Source organism: Octopus sinensis, linkage group LG2, assembly GCF_006345805.1.
Source record: "Octopus sinensis linkage group LG2, ASM634580v1, whole genome shotgun sequence".
NCBI classification, from domain to species: domain Eukaryota; kingdom Metazoa; phylum Mollusca; class Cephalopoda; order Octopoda; family Octopodidae; genus Octopus; species Octopus sinensis.
In genome coordinates this window covers 155,496,836-155,519,081 of record NC_042998.1, presented here as the reverse complement: position 1 = coordinate 155,519,081, position 22,246 = coordinate 155,496,836, and the positions used below count along the sequence as shown (strand labels likewise).

General features: G+C 37.2%; 1 protein-coding gene across 1 annotated transcript in view; it reads left to right on the top strand.

Annotated features, from left to right (window-relative positions):
- The window catches only part of LOC118762213, a 39,762-nt gene extending 34,551 nt beyond the window's left edge, over nt 1-5,211 (top strand). The window contains exon 9 of the mRNA XM_036500753.1: nt 5,090-5,211. Coding sequence (XP_036356646.1) covers nt 5,090-5,211 — 122 coding nt within the window. The remainder of the gene's footprint in view (nt 1-5,089) is intronic.
- The last annotated feature ends 17,035 nt before the right edge of the window (nt 5,212-22,246 follow it).

The window sequence follows — 22,246 nt, the reverse complement described above, 5'->3', positions numbered from 1 at the left end:
TTGTTGCATTTTTTATCCAATGTATAACAAGCATAATAACTGAATACCACTTGTATCATTACTCCTATCCAGTATATCCAGCTTCCATAATGTTAGGTGCCATTGTCTTTTTTTCTACATTTGTTTGTTTTATGGAGTGTTTCAGTGTCTTTCTTAAAAGGTTCAAATAGATTACTTATTAGCAAAATGAATGTTCTTTTTTAAAAATTTACATTTTTAGCAGGATATTGAGATTTTATGTAAACAGCAAAATTTATTCAGTTTAAACTGAGTGAACTACAAGTTTTTCACAAAACATGAAAAATGAAATGTAACAGAAATATGTTTATGCATAAATTTATGTGGATGGATGGGTTACTCTTATTAAATTCACTTATCCACATAATGTTTTTGAATATTGGCAGCAATAATCTTAAAAAACTCAAATATTGACCATAGGATTTGAAAAAATTTCCTTTTGGCACATTTTATTTTCATTTATTTACATTTTAGTTGAGATGGTATCAAGTATTTTTTCTCGTTATGTAATATAACCAAATGGGATGAAATGATTAGTTTTTTAATTCATGTAAGATGAAGATTTATGGGGGAGGATATAGAAATTAGGATATCAAAGCTTTAGCAACATAAGTGACAAGAAGTATGTATTACATGGAAAAATGCGAGCAAAAGAAATAATATTCTTAAACTTATAAACCTAGAAAAGTACAGGACAAGTTATTACATCTGGTAAAGTACAGAACAAGAAACTTTTTACTTAAAATGTCTTCTACTATAGCCTAGGGCTGACCGAAGCTTTGTGAGTAAATGGAAACTGACAGAAGCCCATCGTATATATATTTTGTGTCTGTGTTTGTCCCCGCCACCATTGCTTGACAACTGATGTTGGTGTGTTTACGTCCCTGTAACTTAGCGGTTTGACAAAAGACTGAAGGATAAGTACTAGGCTTACAAAGAATAAGTCAATTTGTTTGACTAAAGCATTTGCAAATTTGAACCAGTGCACTTAGAAACATGTAACTTAAATATTAGTTAAATAGTTCATCAGATAACATCATTTGCGAGGATATTCATGCAGTTCTGAGGATCATAATTTCTAATTACTCAAAGTTTAACAATATTAATTTTAAAAATTTGCATAAAGTGTAGTAAAAAGTAAAATTAATTGATTAAATAGAAACCAGAATGATAAAAGGTAAAGTCAACTTTGATGAGATTTGTACTTAAAATGTAAAAGAACATAATTAAATACTGTAAGGCATTCAAGTGATTGCTGTAACATTTCTCTGAGTTTGTAGTGGGCTGAAGTGACATGCCACATCATGTCAATATGATGTAGCTGTCTACCAAATGTTGCATGTAAATGTAATGCTTGAAGATTCTCACGTTGGAGTAACCAGTAAACATTGAAGAATCAACACCAAAAAGGAAGAAATATTATTTGCATATATTTGTTTGCCCAACATGTAGTTAGAGATACAGTAGTAATTGTAGTGGCAATGATAAAAAGTTCGCTCGCTGGTTGGTTGTTGATAGTGTAGAAGGGAAAGAGTAAGGAATGCACTGTGCTGACTAGAAAGGATAAAGGTAGCATTGCTTTTCTTGTGGCCGAATGCTTCTCTTTGTATATCAAGTGAAGTGTGAAGGGAAAGTGCTGCTCTTGGTCATGGCTGACACAAATGAGCAAGAGATAAATGCTCTCTTTTATATAGACTATGGTCAGTATTTTGGTCAAACCCTAAACAAAGGACTGACCTTTCTTTGACCTACACAAGTCCTTGGGGGTCAAGTGTTTTCCCATCAATCATCTAGTATGGAGAGGATTTCCCACTTGTTTTAACAAGCAACAAGTGGGTAGATTTGGTTTCAAATCTCAGGCAGGGCCAAGTGAGGTCCCTACAAGTTTGATTATAAAACTTCTGGGAACAGTCATGACAAACTTCTGCATCAGAATGAAATCTTGATGTGATCAAAAAAGTCTTATTGTAATAAGTAGTTGAATGACCTGTTATATTCTATTAGCATTGTTTTCATAGCAGAAGCTATCAAATATCCTAAGAAGTAACAAGCCTGCTATTTCTATGATGTTTCAGACCTTAAGTATAAAATCTGTATGTCTGAAAGCTAACATGAAAAAGAACAAAGTTCTAATTAGTAAGTGATGACCAAAACTACCAGTACTATTTAGGAAGCAGCCTTACTCAGTATAAGAGGAAAGATTAGATGAAAACTCAATAGTTTGTCCTCTGTGCTAATTGAATAATCAAGCCTTTCCAGATGAGTGAGATTAATGCAGTTTATATACACTTTCAACATTTACAGGGCTTTTCTTTTGTATGAGAAATGTGATAAGAAGGAAATTTGAAAGATTTACAGTTCTGTGGGATGGGAAAACAGTGTGAAATATTTATGTAGCATCTGGGCGAGAAATATTGTGAGGGTCAAGAACATATGCAGCTAGCTAGTTAAGTTCATACTAAATACTGTAAATTGATGGAAGATGCCTACAGTATAAATAAAATTTATGAGTAAACTATTTACACTTTAATAAAAGTGCTTAATATTTATCAGGTCATCCCATAAGTTCTGTCTGAATTTTGAATAAAGAAAACAAGTGATCAAATGTTATATTTAATTGAAATTTAATCATCAGTGTACTCTCCCTGATTATCTATGACTTCCTTCCATCTATTTACAAGCTTTTTAATCCCATCAACGTAAAACTCTTTTGGTTTCAAAGCGAAGGACTCTGAAATGTCAGTTTCGACCTCCTCCTCCTGGCTTGCAAAAGTTATGTCCCCCAAATGATTCTGTAAACTACAAAACAAATGGTAGTCTGAAGAAGCAAGGTCGGGAAAATAAGATGGATGAGGAATTTTTTCCCAACCAAGCTCTTTGATCTTCTGTGATGTGATTTTTGCAGCGTGGGGTCGCGCATTGTCCTGATGAAACATCACTCCTTTTTGTTTCACTAAAGCAGGTCTTTTTTTCTTCAAAGCCTGGTTCAGACACTAATTGCTGACAGTAGACTTGAGCATTGATTGCTGCATTAGGTGGTAACAATTCAAAGTGAATTACTCCTTTGTAATCCCACCAGATAAAGAGAAAAACCTTTTTCCCACGAAGCTCCCTTCTCGGTTGTGGTTGAGCTTTTTCCCTTTTACCAAGCCACTGTTTATGACGTTTAACCATTCCATAGAAGATCCATTTTTCATCACCAGTCACAAGTCTATCCAAAAAGGGTAAAATGAGTTCACGAGAATGGAGAGAAGAGCAGATGTCAACTCGGAATTTGCAGTTGCTTTCGGACAATTCATGAGGCGCCCATTTTCCAAGTTTTGGAACCTTTCCAAGTTGTTAAAGATGACGATGAACAGTTGTGTGGTTTGAACTAAACTTTATTACCAATTCTTCAACTGATAATGCAGGATTTTCTTCAAGTAACGCCTCAAGGAGCTTATCATCAAACTCAACTGGATGTCCTGTTTGATCTTCATCTTCAAGGCTGAAATCTCCATTTCTGAATTTTGCAAACCATTTTCTGCAAGTTCTTTCATTCAAGCATTTCTTTCCCATAAACTGAATATATGTTTTGAGTCACTTCGGCTGCAGAGTTTTCTTTTTTGTACTCATTAAGTATTATGTGCCTGAAATGCTCTTTGGATACTTCCATGTTAGAAAGGGTTTTAATCAAAGAAATTTTAATTTTATTATTCTGTAAAATAATATTTAATTAGTTTAAATGTACACAAATGCATAAAAATAATTTTTAATTCCATTAGACATTCTAAAATACTATTAAATTTCATTCAAATTTAAAAAAGGTGAAATTGGACAGAACTTACGGGATGACCTGATATATGCACTGACAAGGCAGTGAGCTGGCAGTCATGATTTTCAATAAAACTGTCCTATTAGTGGAATTAGTGACACTGTCTTCATTTCATTTTAATACTTATGCAATTTATGTTCTTATTTATTTTATAAAACTATGTTTCTCTTATATTGATCATTAGATCAACATAATTTGATCAGCCTTTCATGAGACATCACGGTTAGCATCATCAGTGTTTTAATGTTGTCTATTCTTGTTGACTTGAATGGATTGATTTACATAGCAATTTTTCATGAGTTTTATTTAGTCTTATGCCATGTCATTTGACTTATGACTCATCATGACTTATGCTATGGATACCTTCCACCAATTTGTAGAATTCAGTACCACTATGCATGTGATATTATCTGCATTACATATCTTTACCTAATCAACATTTTTGTCATATTTTAATTGTTGATCATATTTTACATATTTGGATCCAAGTTCATTACATTTGTTGCTCGGTAATCTAAATCTCTCTCTCAAACTAGCAATCAGGTTTGTGCAACCTTCAATTAAAGTATTTTTCTCTCAGAGCTTTTACATTAAATATAAGAAAGTCTTCATCAGCTGTGATTAGTTCTCTTCCAGTTTGAACATACTAACAAAAAGGAACTTTTATGAATCCATATAATTAAATTTTCTGAAGTAAGTGTAAACAAAATAGTAATCTATATGCCATACTTAAAGCAGATACATCATTGAAAGTCTGATAAACGGTGGTATTCATCTCAATGATGAGACAAATACCACAAATGTTGCAACTATCCAGTAGGCTGAATGAAAATGTGTTATGGGTAACAGAAGCAATATCAGTTCAAAATAGCAATTTGTGTATCATACAGATACATTGTTGAAAGCCTGATAAACTGCAGAATTAGTTTTAAGATAGTGAAAGAACATCTCTTGAAGACAAAGAAATATATCAGAAGCCCGAAAAGGGAGAAATATTCATTTATCAGTGCCACCACTACTGCTGATGCTATCTCAATATGAATACTGCAGTTTATCAAACTTTCAATGGTGTATCTATTTTAGGCATGACACAGATTACTATTTTGAACTAATACTGCTTCTTTTGCGTGTAACAAATTTTAACTGTAAACAGTTTGAAAAAGGAATTTTGATGCGTTTGTGTTTTTTATATAATTCACTAAGTAAATTTTATTATAAATTTCCTTACATTGTTAATATTTTAAAAATTATTTCTAGACTCATCAGTATATTCACTTGAAGATCCTTATGATAGTAATACTAATACAGCAGAACATGATGTAGAACTGGCCAAACTGAAAGTCATCTTTAAAACCATTGCAATGCAGGTATTGGTTTAAACAAATATATTCAGTTTTTAACATTAACAACAAAACACATCTTCATTTGCTAGTCATTATATGTAATTGAAGTAATACTTTCCTTCAAAGTTAGAACTTCACATTGCTACTATTCTAATGCTTCTGTTCCTTGCATGTTCTTTAAGACAAGTAGGAGAGTTTGTTTTTCATAGAGTATTTAAGTTCTCTTGAAATCATCACACCTTACCATTAATATGTAAAATCTATGTGCTTTTCTGCTTGGTCAGATAGCACACCTCATACAAACTTTCAAGATATACACTTAAAAAAAAGTTTTGACGCAATGTGCAAGATCAAATGACACACACATACACTCCTGACAAGGAAACAAAATTTTGGCAATAGGTTGTCTGCAGTAACAGAGAAGATAAATGCTAAATTAAAAACTTAAATTATTTAAAAAAGACACAGAATATAAATTGTAATTATTTTATAAAAAAGAGAGGTTGTTTAGAAAGAGGCTTCTCTTCCTTGCAAAAAAAATACAGAGGACTCGATGAAAACTGAGCTTAAATTATGTAGAAAATTGTCTCCTAGCTAAAAAGTGGAGTCTCTAATTTTAAATGGTTATAACCATACAAATAATTTTTCAAAAGAATGTCAGAGAGATTCATCAAAGAGAAACCTACATGAGAGTCACAGACACCAAACTCAATCTCATATAGCTAGATGTAAAACAAAAAAAAACACAAAACAGAACATCCCAAGATACAACAATATTTTTTCTATTTCCTGTGATATAAAGGGCAAGTGACTTCAACTATAGTAGGAGACTAATAAGCATATTGTGAATGCATTTAGTTGACGGAAATTGAGCAAACAGCCATCATATCTGTCTAAATGTAAATATTCTATAGTTTTGCATGCTGCAGCTGGAGAGAAACTGATATAATGTTTACATTACATGTGATTGCTGAGCTTTTTTTAAAACATTGGAATAAAGCATCACTTACTTGCAAAACATGTAAGGTTGCTGTCTGGAACAGCATTCAGGCAGAAAGTACATCAGATGAATTCTGATTCAAAACATGCTTACTACTATCTATCTTTGACGTCTGTCTCTCTTTCACACACACAATCACCCACACAAACACAAATGCATTTATACACACACACAAACACACACCCACACATTTCCATACATACAGCAAACATGCTGTCCCCTACCCATTATTACTTTATCCCTTTCCTTCCTCCTACTATCCATTTTTGATGTCATTTCTCCTAACGGATTTTTTTAAAAAAACACTCATTATCGCTCTGTTTACCATGTACGCAATCATCAAAATTTTTGTTTGTCTTGTCGAGAGAGGCTCCCTTTCTTTCCTGATGAGAAGATTGCATAATGCACACTTTATTCCTTCGGAATGAAAATGTGCTGTCTTCGAAACATGTGTCGAGAGTAAAGGAATTTTGTCAACATCTTCGTTCGACTCCATTCTTTCATTTATTCATATACAACACACAAATTTCTGCACATGAACCCGGAGTTTCTACCCTTGACAGGTCGCTTCAACCGTGTTTTCTGACGTGAATTTGCTACCCAGGTTTCGGTTAAACGAATTTTCCATGCTGACGATATACATAGGATAATTCATTCACCTACTTAATATATATATTGAGCTGAAACTAGATAAATAAATAAATAAATATATATATATATAGGCGCAGGAGTGGCTGTGTGGTAAGTAGCTTGCTAACCAACCACATGGTTGCGGGTTCAGTCCCACTGCGTAGCATCTTGGGCAAGTGTCTTCTGCTATAGCCCCGGGCCGACCAATGCCTTGTGAGTGGATTTGGTAGACGAAAACTGAAAGAGGCCTGTCGTATATATGTATATATATATATATATGTGTGTGTGTGTTTGTGTGTCTGTGTTTGTCCCCCTAGCATTGCTTGACAACCGATGCTGGTGTGTTTACGTCCCCGCCACTTAGCGGTTCGGCAAAAGAGACCGATAGAATAAGTACTGGGCTTACAAAGAATAAGTTCCGGGGTCAATTTGATCGACTAAAGGCGGTGCTTCAGCATGGCCGCAGTCAAATGACTGAAACAAGTAAAAGAGTAAAAGAGAGTATATATATATATATATATATATATATAAATATATATAATATATATATATATATAAATGTAATATGTGACAATTATTTGGTAACCATGATAAAACTCCAGGCACAAAGCAGGAACCTTGCCCACCACTATGCAAGACCACCATAGTCAACAGACACAGGATGGCCTCCTCTAATGCCTGCACAGTCGTCACCCCAATACTTTTACTAAATATTGGGGGCCTGTTGCATCAAAATAGAAACAAATTTCTTTCCTGAGAGATCTTACTGCATGCAATCAAGCCCTATGCATAGCACTCATGGAAACTCACCTCAGCTCTGATATAGAGGACGCAGAAGTACACGTATCAAACTATGCACATATGAGGTGTGCGAACAGACAGAAGGGAAAGGAGCCGTGGTGGAGTTGCTGTATACATCCGTGATGACCTCACACCCCAGGTCTTACTGGCATACTCAAACTCTGTATGTGACACTCTAATTGTATACATAAGACAACATAATATAGTCATATGCAATACATATTGCCCACCATATGCCCCAAACCACATAGGCAAGTGTGAAGATTGCCTCACAAGAATGAAAGAAATCCTCATGAATCTGAAACACCACATGACCATATTTCTTATGGGTGATTTCAACTTCCCCAACGTCAAATGGCCCGAAGGTCTCATACTTTCAGGAGTGACTCATTGCAAGCAAGCACAGGTGGAGTCCCTGCTCAACCTCACCAATGCCCTATTCATGGAGGAAGCTGTACTCAAACCAACTAGGGCGAATAACATTCTGGATCTCTGCTTCACAAACAATATGGACATCATTCATGATGTGAAAGTGACACCGACATTAGTCTCGGATCACAACGTAATAGAGGTGTCTATGTTTGGGTCGAAAGTAACCAGAGACATACCGCCTAAAGGAAGCACCTGAAAACTCTCCAATCTGAACTGCCACAAAGCAGATTGGAAATTGATCCAGAAAGAGATCCTCAGAGAGGACTGGCCGAAATGTCTTTCCACACCTGACATTGACATGAATCTAGAATGTTTCATGTCTTCTGTGCAAGCCATATGCCAGAAATATGTTCCAGAGTACAAGGCCAAAACAAATAGGAGCAAGATTCCAAGAGAGAGGAAGATCCTCATGAGACGACAGACGAAGGCTGCAAATAGACTCAACCAACATCCCAAATGTAGCGAAACATCCCGACTGAAAAAAACACTGATGGAGAATGGAAAAAGGCTGCAATAATTCTATGTGAAGGAGAAAGCCTGGGTTATAAAAAACATTAAATCAAACCCAAAGGCCTTCTTTCATTACGCGAAAGAAACAGTCTCAGTGCACTACAAGATAGGACCCCTCCTCCAAAAGGATGGCTCCCTCACAGACAGTCCAACTATGATCAGTGAGATGCTGAATGGCCAGTTCAAAAGTGTCTTTACCACCCTGTTAGAACACAGACAAGTAAACGAACCAGTGGGCTTCTTTGCCGCCTCACCTATAACCAGCGAGGCGGTTACAATAGACTGTATTGACATTAGTGAAAAAGATATCCTACTAGCCATAGATGAAGTGGACAAAAACTCAACTACTGGTCCTGATGGCTTCCCAGCAATCCTCCTCAAAGCGTGTAAGCATGCTCTGGCAAAACCCCTCAAGATTCTCTTCTAGAGCTTTCTTACAAACGGCAAACTGCCAAGCAAGCTGAAGGAGGGAATAATATGCCCAATACATCAAGTAGAGCAGATGCCAAAAACTATAGGCCTATCTCTCTGACTTCACACATCAGCAAAGTCATGGAACGGATAGTCAGAGGGAAACTAATTGCATTCCTTGAAGAAAATAACTTGCTGAGTGATACACAGCATGTTTTTCGACCAGGTAGGAGCTGCCTGACCGAGCTCTTATAACATTATGACTGGGTGTTGAGGCAGTTACTCAACAAATAAAATGTGGATGTAATATACCTTGATTTTGCAAAAGCTTTTGACAAGGTGGATCATGGTATGATATGCCACAAACTGCGTGACCTTGGCATAGCTGGAAAACTTGGAGAGTGGTTACATGACTTCCTGAAAGTTAGGAGTCAGGCAGTAGTGGCTAATGGAGCCACCTCTATGAACATACAAATAGTGAGCAGTGTTCCACAGGGCGCAGTCTTGGGACCACTGCTTTTTATAGTGGCCCTCTCAGATATGCCCTCAAATGCCCAGATAGCCACTCTGGCAAGCTATGCCGATGATACGAAAGTCTCACAGAAAATACAGAACCCCAGCAATGTTGCACACCTGCAGTAGGAGTTGGACTCAATTAACAGATGGGCTGAGGATAATAATATGCAGCTTAATGCTGAAAAATTCCAGGCCCTGTGCTACCAGCATCCAAAACTGAATATTAAACTTACAGGGTACACCAGTCCACAGTGAATTTCAATCCCAGAGCCTAAGTCAGTGAGAGACCTGGGTATCGACATAAGTGATGATACCTCTTTCCAAGTGCACATTACCAGGATGGTGACAAAGTGCAGATGACTGGCTGGATGGATCCAAAGAACATTCAGAACCAGAGATAAGGAAACCATGCTGGTCCTCTGGCGGACATTCATTCTCAGGTGCCTGGATTACTGCTCACAGCTATGGTTACCCACCAGTGTGAAATTAACAGCGGACCTTGAAGCAATCCAGAGATGATTCACAAAGAAGATCGTCTCTTTGCAACAGCTCAGCTACTGGGAAAGGTTGAAACAGCTAAGACTCTACTCCCTGGAGAGAAGACAGGAGACGTATGCAGTAATATATATCTGGAAGATCCTCGAAGGAATTGTGCCAAATTTTGGCATTGAAAGCTACACCAATGCCAGAAACGGACGACACTGCATAGTGCCAAAGATCCCAGCAATGCCATCACGCTTCAGGACTAGCTACTGCAACAGTCTGGGTTTCAAGGGCCCACAGCTTTTTAATATTCTCCCAAAGAGTCTGAGGAACTTGCACAAAGTAGATGTAGCGGTTTTTAAAACAAAACTGGACCTCTTCCTGTCGAAAGTCCCAGATGAACCTACCTCACGGCAAGAGGTGCAAATTAGGGTAGCTATATCAAACTGCATTCTTCACCAAGTGCCACATATTACAGGAGGTTCTTCGTAATAACAGTGTAGCACAAAACGGCGGTGCATCAGCATGGCCGCAGCTAAGAGCTGAAACTAAAGAAAAAATTTGTGTTAATAATGGAGAAGAGATGTTAAGATTTAAAAAATTTCAATACATGCATATGATCGTTTCAAACACTGATATTAGAACATGCACTGAATAATCAAATTAATTATATATCACTGTTCTCCTCATTGCAAGAAGTATAAACAGAAAGTTATTAGTACATAGGACATGATACATAATTAGCTGAGAATAATTGTGGATATACATATTTATCCTTATGAAAATTACAAGCAACATAGTAAAGGATGTGAGACTAGTTATGTGTCAACTAAAAACTAAGGCAACTAACAGCTATTTGAAAATATAAGTGAAAAAGGTTTTATGAGACGTTCCGTCTAAGTAAGTAAGTGGATAAGTAATTCTAACTCCAAATATGTTATGTATGCAAGGAAGTATAGTAGAAAAGTCCAATTTAAAAGTGTAGTTATGTTTGAATTAGGATATGACTAGACAGTTATGAGCAGATTTAGGTATGGTGTGTATTTAAAAAAATTGTGTGTTAGATTGAAATTAAACTAGTGAATGTAATATATAGGATTAGGGTTAAAATGCAACGATAACAAGTATTAGTGGAAAACATAAAGTGCTACGTAAAATGGGGTTGTGTTACTGTAAGAACTAATATTCGTTTGTATGTATTAGATATAGGGAAAAAAATAAAAAATAGGAAATTAGTTAATATTACAGATATAAATAGTGTATGCTTGCTGTGGCTATACAATATTAAAAAGAACATTCAGAGGTGTAGTTAGATGCAGTAAATTGAAAATACCAATGTAGGGGAGATAATATAGCTAGGAAGGAGTTTTAAATTATGTGTATCGATATATAATGCATTGACTAAGTTTAGGTATAAATAAAAGTGTGAGTTAAGAAGCTAGCTTAGCGTAAAAGGAGAGGGAATTATATAGTAATATTATGTAAGTAATAAATATTCAATAGGTTATTTTGCATTATGAATATAAGAAAAAGTATTTTCCTAAGTGGGTGCACATAAGTATGCAAAATAATTCATATATAATGTCATATAAAAAAACAACAACCTTGTAAGGGAAAAAATTGTTTTAGTGTATACTAATACATTAGTATAGGACATATCTGCAAAATAGTATACATAGATGTAGGTATTCTAGTTGTTTTTCAAGTTGTTTTATTTGAGGGTGTACATGAAGGAAAGGACGCTGTACAAAAATAATAATACTCATACTGGTGCAAAGTGAGAGAGAGAAAAAAAGGCCAAACGGATATAGATATAATTATAATAATAGTAATAATAATTAAAATTATAATTACTCATGCATATAAAAAAAATGTTATATAAATAGTTGTATATGTGTATGTGTGGAACATGAGTATATGTGCACACGTTCATATTAAAAATACATATTAGTGGTAACATATAGTTAATAAGCACACAATAGTAATAATAATAGATATATACACAATGATAAATAGTATAGATATCTACAAATGTACACATTGTTGTAGGCAAGTTGGACGCCAAGAAGTATTATATGTGTTTGCATATATCAGCTGTAAAATATAGTTAAATAGCAGGTAGATTGGCAAGTAACATAAAACATTATTAATTAAAATAAGTAAGTGGAAGGGGTTTTTGTTAAGTGCATATTATGCAAATAAATGAATTACAAAGAAGACAGGAATATTATATTCTAAGGGAACCTATGTAAAAATGAATTGAGAGAAAGGGAGGTGTAGGGAGATTTGGAGAAAATGTTAGCCCAATATAAGGTAGGTCATGTAATAATAGAGGGGAGAGTTAGAGATATTAGAATAAAAAAATGTTATCAAAAAATTAAAATAAGCATGGGGGGAAACTATTATCTAAGATTAACGAAAAGGAATTTGGTCATGTTTATAAGAAAAAAACTTTTCCATCTCTCGTATTAACCAGATGTCCATTCATTCTCATTATATTGTAGCTTTCTTCCAAAAATAACCTACCAGTTTTGTTATTATATCTGAAAGATGGGGCAGAAGATAGGATTTTCCAAGATATTGAGTAATCAATATTGTTTCTTTTGAGTTGCCAAATTTTTTTAGAGAGACCTGATTTTCTTTTCTAGGGCCATTAAAAGAAGATCTATGATTATTTATTTGTGATTTTATAGGATTTTTTGTGCAACCAATGTATATATATTTAGAGGAGTTATAAGTAAAAGTGGTAGCTTGGTATACTACTTCTTTCATTTTACAATTTCTATCTATTTCATAAGTATCTGGGTCTCTGTAATTACAATTTAAATTATTGGGTGGTACTATGTTGTTATGTCTATTAGGGATAATGGAGTTTGGGTTAATATTGTAATAGCGGTTGTTAGCTATAGAATTATTGGAGTTGTCAGGTATATTGGATGAAGTTTTTTTTTTATTATAGAATAGGTCCAGATTCTTATTGTTAAGAGAAGAGATTATCCTGAAAAGGTTTGGAGAGACTGAAAATCCAAATCTGAATTTTTTGTTATTAAATATTTTTGCATATTTGGAGTTTTTAAAGTTTTTATTTATTATATTTCTAATGGATTTAATAAAATTAGATTTTAGATGTTTGGCAAAAAGGTATTATGATCCAAATAGTATTGTTGCTTTCTTTATTAGAATGATGGGTTATATTTTGGGGGTCAACTATTCTTACACATGGTATTGGTTTCTTTTTTTCTATTTTATTTCTAACGATTCTGCCAGCTTGCCGCCTTCCAGAACAATCAAATCAATTACACATATCAAATAAGCCGTATTTTCATTTATATATTTTCTACGTTATCTCAATAACCAGCTGTAGTTATTTCAAATACCCTTCTTTACTATGACCAGGTTTCATTACAAAATGAAAATAGTTTCACACTTTCAGTATGAATCAAAATTACAAAGTGTTGCATTACGAGAGTGACAATGTGTTAATAATGAAAGTAATGTTTCTCTGAATTAGTCACATATGTATTATAATAAAGTGGAGGTGTTTCGTGTTGCAAGACAGTGTGTGAGAGAGAATCGTGATGTGGTAGGAGAGAAGTGTGTTCGCATGGAAGATGGTTCACTTGCGCTAAATGAGGATGCAAAGAGAGAGGTCTGGAGATGCCACTATGAAAGGTTGCTGAATGAAGAAAATGAATGGGATAAAGAGAGTCTGCCGAATGTTGACCCAACAGAGGGACCAGCTATCCGAGTTGATAGTTCTGTGGTAGCTAAGGCAATTAGAAGCATGAAGACAGGGAAAGCCCCAGGCCCATCAGGAATCACTGCAGAGATGCTCAAAATGTCTGGTAGTGTCGGCTATAGCCTAGTCACCCATATAGTTAATCAGGTGATACACAAAGGGGTCATACCCAATGACTGGTGTAGCAGTATAATAGTCAACTGCTACAAAGGTAAAGGTGATGCCCTAGATACAAATAACTACAGAGGTATCAAGCTGTTGGACCAGGTGATGAAGGTTACGGAGAGGGTCATAGCCCAACTAATTAGAGAGAGAGTTAGTTTAGATGAGATGCAGTTTGGGTTTGTGCCAGGGAAAAGTACTACTGATGCTATATTCCTGGTAAGGTAGCTGCAGGAGAAATACCTAGCCAAAGATAAGTCCCTGTACCTGGCTTTTGTTGACATGGAGAAAGCCTTCGACAGGGTCCCCCGATCCCTTATCTGGTGGGCAATGAGAAAACTAGGGATAGATGAATGGTTAGTGAGAGCTGTGCGGGCCATGTATAGGGACGCCGCTAGTAGGGTGAGGGTTGGAAATGAGTACAGTGAAGAATTCCGGGTAGAGGTAGGGGTCCACCAAGGCTCAGTACTCAGCCCCCTCCTATTTATCTTAGTCCTCCAGGCAATAACGGAGGAATTCAAGACAGGATGCCCTTGGGAGCTCCTCTATGCTGATGACCTTGCTCTAATTGCTGAGTCGCTATCAGAACTGGAGGAGAAGTTTCAGGTGTGGAAACAAGGATTAGAATCAAGGGCCTCAGAGTCAATCTAGCTAAAACCAAAGTCGTAATCAGTAGGAAGGTAGACAAATCACAAACACCTTCAGGTAGATGGCCTGCTCGATCTGTAGAAAAGGTGTAGGTAGAAACTCTATAAGATGCACCAAGTGTAAGCTATGGACACATAAGAGATGCAGCAATGTCAAAGGAAGGCTAACTAGGAAGATGGTTTTTGTATGTGGCAGATGCTCAGGAACAATAAACACTGAAAATGCTCTGAGACCAACTTCCGTCACTTTCCAGGGAGAAAAACTAGAAATAGTTGATAGTTTCCGTTACCTAGGTGACCAAGTCAGCAGCGGGGGCGGGTGTGCTGAAAGTGTAACTGCTAGAGTAAGAATAGCTTGGGCAAAGTTCAGAGAGCTCTTACCTCTGCTGGTGACAAAAGGCCTCTCGCACAGAGTGAAAGGCAGACTGTATGATGCGTGTGTACGAACAGCCATGCTACATGGCAGTGAAACATGGGCCGTGACTGCTGAGGATATGCGTAAGCTCGCTAGAAATGAAGCCAGTATGCTCCGATGGATGTGTAATGCCGGTACTCACACTCGGCAGAGTGTAAGTACCTTGAGAGAAAAGCTGGACCTAAGAAGCATCAGTTGTGGTGTGCAAGAGAGACGTTTGCGCTGGTATGGTCATGTGGCGAGAATGGATGAAGATAGTTGTGTGAAAAAGTGCCACACCCTAGCGGTTGAGGGAACCTGTGGAAGAGGCAGACCCAGGAAAACCTGGGACGAGGTGGTGAAGCACGACCTTTGAACTTTAGGTCTCACTGAGGAAATGACTAGAGACCGAGACCTCTGGAAGTGTGCTGTGCGCGAGAAGACCCGGCAGGACAAGTGAGTCCACAACCCGTGGCCTTCTACATGGGATGGAGCCAGCCTACGTATGCATACCTTCCCTTCTGGGACACAAAAACTCTACTTGTGAAGACGTGTTGAGGCAAGTGAGGATCAGAATCGAAATCGATCAATGGAAATTGCGGATGTGCTACCAGTGCCGGTGGCATGTCAAAACTCTGCTTGTGAAGACCCATTGAGGCAAGTGAGGATCAGAATCGAAATCGATCAATGGAAATCGATCAATGGAAATTGCAGATGTGTTACCAGTGCCGGTGGCATGTAAGAGAACTTTCCGTTTCGCGACCGTTGCCAGCACCGCCCCGTTTCGTGTCCGTTGCCAGCCTCGCCTGGCCCTCGTGCCGGTGGCACATAAAAAGCACCATCCGTTCGTGGCCGTTTGCCAGCTCTGTCTGGCACCAGTGCGGGTGGCACGTAAAAAGCACCCACTACACTCACGGAGTGGTTGGCGTTAGGAAGGGCATCCAGCCGTAGAAACACTGCCAGATTTGACTGGGCCTGATGAAGCCTTCTGGCTTCACAGACCCCAGTAGAACCGTCCAACCCATGCTAGCATGGAAAACGGACGCTAAATGATGATGATGATGATGATGAAGCTGCTTATTATCTATCTACCAAATAAACTATTGTTTTTAACTCAACAACTCTTTTTTTACAACTAAAATAACCTCAGCAACTAGGTTGGGTTGTAAAATTTTGAGGTCATTTTCAGACAATATTTTGATTTGCTTCTAATGTATCTCTTTCGTCTGATGTTTCACACATGTGTAGAATTCTATTCAGACAAATATTTATGAAAATGTACACATAAATATTATATGAAAATAATCTGCAACCAAAAAAAAATTGCATTAAAAGACATCAATTTTTCTATATGTTATGAGGAACACTCTCTCTTATGCACAAAAAAGATGTATGCATATGTATTTATGGGCAAAGATCAAGAATACACACTCCTGGTGTTTAGGGTTAGGGTTACGCTGAAAACGTGTGGTATGTGTATTTTTTACCTCCACCTATTTATGTACATATATATGAAAAATATGTGTGTGTGAGAGAGTGAGTGAATGCTACTTGCACATACATGCAAAAAATTTCATACATCACAACACACACTTTCACTCATTCACTCACTCTTGCTCTCTCTCTCACACACACACACATGTCCATTTCATATGCGCGTACATCTTACACTTTTTCCTCTCATTTTATCCTCTCTTTCAATTTCTGCTCTCTTCAGAGTATACAGAAATTAAAATAATTTTATGGAAATTAACAATCATATGATCCCATATATGTCAAGTTGACAACTTCTCTTCAAATGAAAAAGATGCCATAAAATAACTTCGATACAGACACTCTAGGTAAAAGTTTAGTGTGAATTATGTTAATTCTTGCAATGTGCACATGGAAATTTACAACTCAAACCCAATTGAAATGATCTTTCTCTATTGTGTAATTTGTGTTTGTGATGAGTGTATTTAAAAACCTGATCTTCTATATAAGCTTAAAAGGAAGTTTTCCCAGAAATCTTGTCTTTGCTAATCCATGGAGAAAAAATCTTTAAGAATTTTACCTCACCAATTTCAAAAAGCTAGACACTCCCAATGTTTCACTTTTAGCTATTTGGAAAGCAGGGAAGTTTCTTCAGAAATAATGTCATTTACCTGTTGTTATTAGTAAGTTGGGTTTTCTGGTGGTGGTCTGGTATTTTTGAAATCTACTATTTCAGAATTCTACGCATGTGGGAAGCATCAGACAGAAATGAAAGATTGGGAGATTTTAGCTTTTTTGAAAGTTGGTAGCTGGTGGGTGGGCGAGATGGAGGAAGGGGCATTGAATGTTTCTTTAAGAAAAATTAAACTATAAAAAATATATATATATTTTCCAGATTTGTTATCTCTATTTTCCTATGTAGATAAGAAAAAAAATTTGAAATAGTTACAAATTAAGAAATTGCGGTGGGGATAGATGGAAATTAAAATTTTGAAAACATGATTTCTGGACTAAATTGTATTAATGCTCTTTTATACAGTGAAACAATACATAGTTTCTGATCCTTCTTAAGTTCAGAAAGCACTTTCGTGCAAACCCATGCAAATTGTACCCTTGCCCTTCACTATTAAACAAAAAATTACTTCCATTATTCCATTAACATTATCAGCTTTGCCAATTCTGCCTATTAGAAAGGAGAAAATAATACAATGTACTTGTAGGTCATTACACCCAGGCAATGCTGAGATGCATTGCCAGTATACATATATGTATGAGTGAAGGCACATGGCTCAGTGGTTAAAATGTGGAGCTTACGATCGTGAAGTTGTGAGGTTGATTCCTGGATGGAGCTGCATGTTGTGTTCTTGAGTAAGACACTTTATTTCATGTTGCTCCAGTTCACTCAGCTGTAGAAATGAGTTGCAACGTCACTGGTGCCAAGCTGTATCAGCCTTTCCCTTGAATAACATTGGTGGGACAGAGAGGGGCGGCTGGTATGCATGGGTGACTGCTGATATTCCATAAAAACAACCCTAGGTTGTACGTTCACTGGTGAGGCGAATTTCCACCTAGATTTGTACCCTGGAGGAGAACCTCTGAGGTGCACCCATGGTCGTCCATATATGTATATGTGTGTGTGTGTATATATATATATATATACACATAAGAATATGTATGTGCATATATATATATATATATATATATATACGCACACATACTAGCTTAAGGTGACCTGCTCTACGCGCAGGTGATGTTTTGCTTGTTGGACCAATGTATTAATGTAGCATTGTTTTATTGTTTTAAAAACGAAAGTGGCAATGCGTTTATTTAAAAAAAAAAAAAAACAAACGTCTGCCAATGGGAAGACAGTTCATATTCGATTAGAGCACTCTGGGTATAATCATATATCTTGGGTCATACATATCATCATCTGGAAAAGACTTTCTAACTAGAAAGGGTATGGCCTGGTCAGCCTGTAATGACATGCATAAGATCTGGTCATCAAATCTAAGTAGAGACTTCAAACTTGAAATATTCAAAGCCACAGTCGAACCAATCCTACTATATGGCTCAGAAACCTGGACGTTATCAAAGAAGCTTGAGAGGCGGTGGATGGAACCTACACTCGCCTCCTTATGAGAGCTCAAAATCTCTCGTGGAGGCGCCATCCAACTAAAATGCAAATATATGGGAAATTACCACCTGTGTCATCTCTTGTGAAGGGTAGGAGAGTCCAGTTTGCTGGACATTGTTGTAGAGCTGAAAAAGAAGTAATTTCTACTCTTCTCCTCTGGAAGCCATCTACTCGAAACACCAGAGGGCGCACACTCTCCTACCCTGATGTAATCTCCAGGGATACAGGCATCCAGCAACAGGACCTCCGTAATGCTATGATGGACCGTGAAGTCTGGCGCAACATGGTAAATTCCATTGTCTCGACCACGGTCGAACAATGATGATGATAATCATAACATTGAAAAATGGAATTTTGGTGGCGTATATTATCGAGGACTCTAAAAAAAAAAAGTTTTTTAACCTGCAGGAAGATAGTTTAAACCAAAAAAGGCAGACTGTAAACTCACATCTGCAATAGTGTATGAAATTTGCGGCTGTCACGTTTCGTCTTTATAGATGCAAACAGACATACATTGAGAGAGGCGGTGGAGAAGAAAGAGAGATGGCGGAGGTGTCAAACGTTGTTATAGAGAGAAATTGGAGGGAAGGGGGAAAGAGAGAGACGGAGGAAGACAGGCAGTTAGCCAAAGAAACGACAATCATACAGTGAGAGGGGTGGTGGAAGAAAGAGTAACAGAGACGGCAAAGCTGTCAAACGTAGTTATAGAAAGAAAGTGGAGGGGAAGGGGGAAAAGAGAGATCGAGGAAGAAAAGGTCATATATGAAAGAGAGGACTGAACAATAAAATATTTTGAAACCTAAAGATTTGGTTTACAATGAGAAAACGAATAAAATAGTTAAGTAAATATTTCAAAACTGGAAAATTTTTCAAATTTACCGACAAATTTTTGTTAATGACGGTCGCCTTGAGCATACAAATAAATTCTTTAAAAGGGTATAATGTTTCTTAGCACAGAAAATCTTTTATCCACGCAAAATAATAACATATCTTCTGATAAATAATATCTGTTATAATTGTGCGGTGGTGGTGGGAGATAATAATTCATCTTTATGAAAGACCTGTGGTGGGAATATTTAAACTTTTGTGGCTGCCACGTTTCGTCTTTATAGATACAGACATACATTGAGAGAGGTGGTGGAGAAGAATGGGAGACGGTGGACGTGTCAAACGTCGTTATAGAGAGAAAGTGGAGGGAAGGGGGAAAGAGAAAGACGTAGAGAGAGAGAGTGACAGCGAAGGCGACGGAGGAAAGATAGTAGATGCTATCAAACGACGTTATAGAGAGAAAGTGAAAGGAAGGGAGGAAAGAGAGAGATAGAGGAAGACAGGCAGATAATAGAATGAGAGTAGACTTGTGGTGGTGGCAATAATAAAACTCTCTATGAATGCAGACAGACGTAGAGAGAGAGAGAGTGACAGCGCTGGCGAAGGAAAGATAGTAGACGCTGTGAAACGACGTTATAGAGAGAAAGTGAAAGGAAGGGAGGACAAAGAGATAGATGGAGAAAGACAGGTAGATAAATATTTCAAAACTGGAAAATTTTTTTAATTTACCAACAAATTTTTGTTAACGATGGTCGCCTTGAACAAAAAAATAAATTCTTTAAAAGGGTATAATGTTTCTTAGCACAGAAAATCCACGCAAAATAACAACATATCTTCTGATAAATAATATCTGTTATAATTGTGCGGTGGTGGTGGGAGATAATAATTCACCTTTCTGAAAGACCTGTGGTAGGAATATTTAAACTTTTGCGGCTGTCACGTTTCATCTTTATAGATACAAACAGAAATACATTGAGCGACGCGTTGGAGAAGAGAGACGGCGGAGGTGTCAAACGTCGTTATATAGAGAGAAAGTGTAGGGAAGGGGGTAAAGAGAGAGATCGAGGAAGAAAAGGTGATATATGAAAGAGAGGACTGAAAAATGAAATATTTTGAAACCTAAAGATGATTTGGCTTAAGAGAAAGATTCTCATGATTGTATGGTGGTGGCGATGATAATTCTCTCAATGAATGCAGACAGACGTAGAGAGAGAGAGTGACAGCGCTGGCAAAGGAAAGATAGTAGACGCTACCAAACGACGTTTTAGAAAGTGAAAAGGAAGGGAGGAAAGAGAGAGATGGAGGAAGACAGGCAGATAATAGAATGTGATGGCGGGGGGGAAAAGATAATAGACGCTGTGAAATGACGTTATAGAGAGAAGGTGAAAAGAAGGGAGGAACGCGAGAGATGGAGAAAGACAGACACATAAAAGAATGAGAGTAGACTTGTCAAGGTGTGCGTTTTTGGCCCTAGCAACGACACCTTTTAAGATGGGGATTTCTAACCTAGCCCACTGGCATCCTCACCTCATTTTACATGTCCCTGTAAATTTTGGAGTCAATCCGACGGGATCTAGTGGCCTTTAACACGTTCTCAATGCCAAAACCAGACAAACAAACTTTTTGCATTTCAGGATTATAATATAGAGATGTATGTATGTGTATGTATGTATATATATATATATATATATATATATATATATATTTTATTCTGATTTGAAAACCCCACTAGAATGGAAGAAAGTGCTAATGATCTGACTGATATGATATATATATATGTAAAAAATGTAATATATAAATAAATATCTGTAAATATGAACCATCCGATCTTCTGATTACCTCATTTCTTCTAATATATATATATATATATATATATATAAAGGGTGTGGTAAATAAACTGTTGTCTAAATTATGCAAATAATGAAAATAACACATTCATATATCTTGAAATACTAAAGAGTAAATTTATTCAATAAAATCGCCGATGACTTCACCCATGACCTCCAAATGACTTCAGAAACTCTTGCAACTTTTCTGGACGGTCTTCTAGTTTAAGTTAGTGAATGCTGCCATAATTCTTGCCTTCAGTTCATCTTTCGTGTTACAAAGAGTTTTGTTGGGCTCTCGCTCAACTGCCCCCCCCCCCACATATTAATCAAGGGAGTTGCAGTGTGGGGAGTTAGGTGGCCAGATGTTAGGGGTGATGTGGTTACAGAAATTGTCTGACAGCCACAACTGTGCACCATGCTACACATGCAGGAGCTTGTGTGGCATGGTGCAGAGTTTTGTTGCCAGACATAGGGTCTTCCAGCAGCCACCCTCTTGAACCAGGACAGCACTACCTCCTCCAAGCACTTGATGTGTTAAGTCTGAGGCCGTGTGGGAAGATGAATCATCATCATCATCATTGTTCGACCGTGGTCGAGACAATGGAATTTACCATGCTACGCCAGACTTCACAGTCCATCATGGCATTACGGAGGTCCTGTTGCTGGATGCCTGTATCCCTGGAGATTACATCAGGGTAGGAGAGTGTGCGCCTTCTGGTATTGCGAGTAGATGGCTTCCAGAGGAGAAGATAGAAATTACTTCTTTTTCAGCTCTACAACAATGTCCAGCAAACTGGACTCTCCTACCTTTCACAGGAGATGACACAGGTGGTAGTTTCCCATATATTTGCATTTTGGTTGGATGGCACTTCCACAAGAGATTTTGAGCTCTCATAAGGAGGCAAGTGTAGGTTCCATCCAACCGCCTCTCAAGCTTCTTTAATAACGTCCAGGTTTCTGAGCCATATAGTAGGATTGGTTCGACTGTGGCTTTGAAGATTTCAAGTTTGAAATCTCTACTTAGATTTTACGACCAGATCTTATGCATGAATGGAGACACTTCAAACACTAACACGTTGACT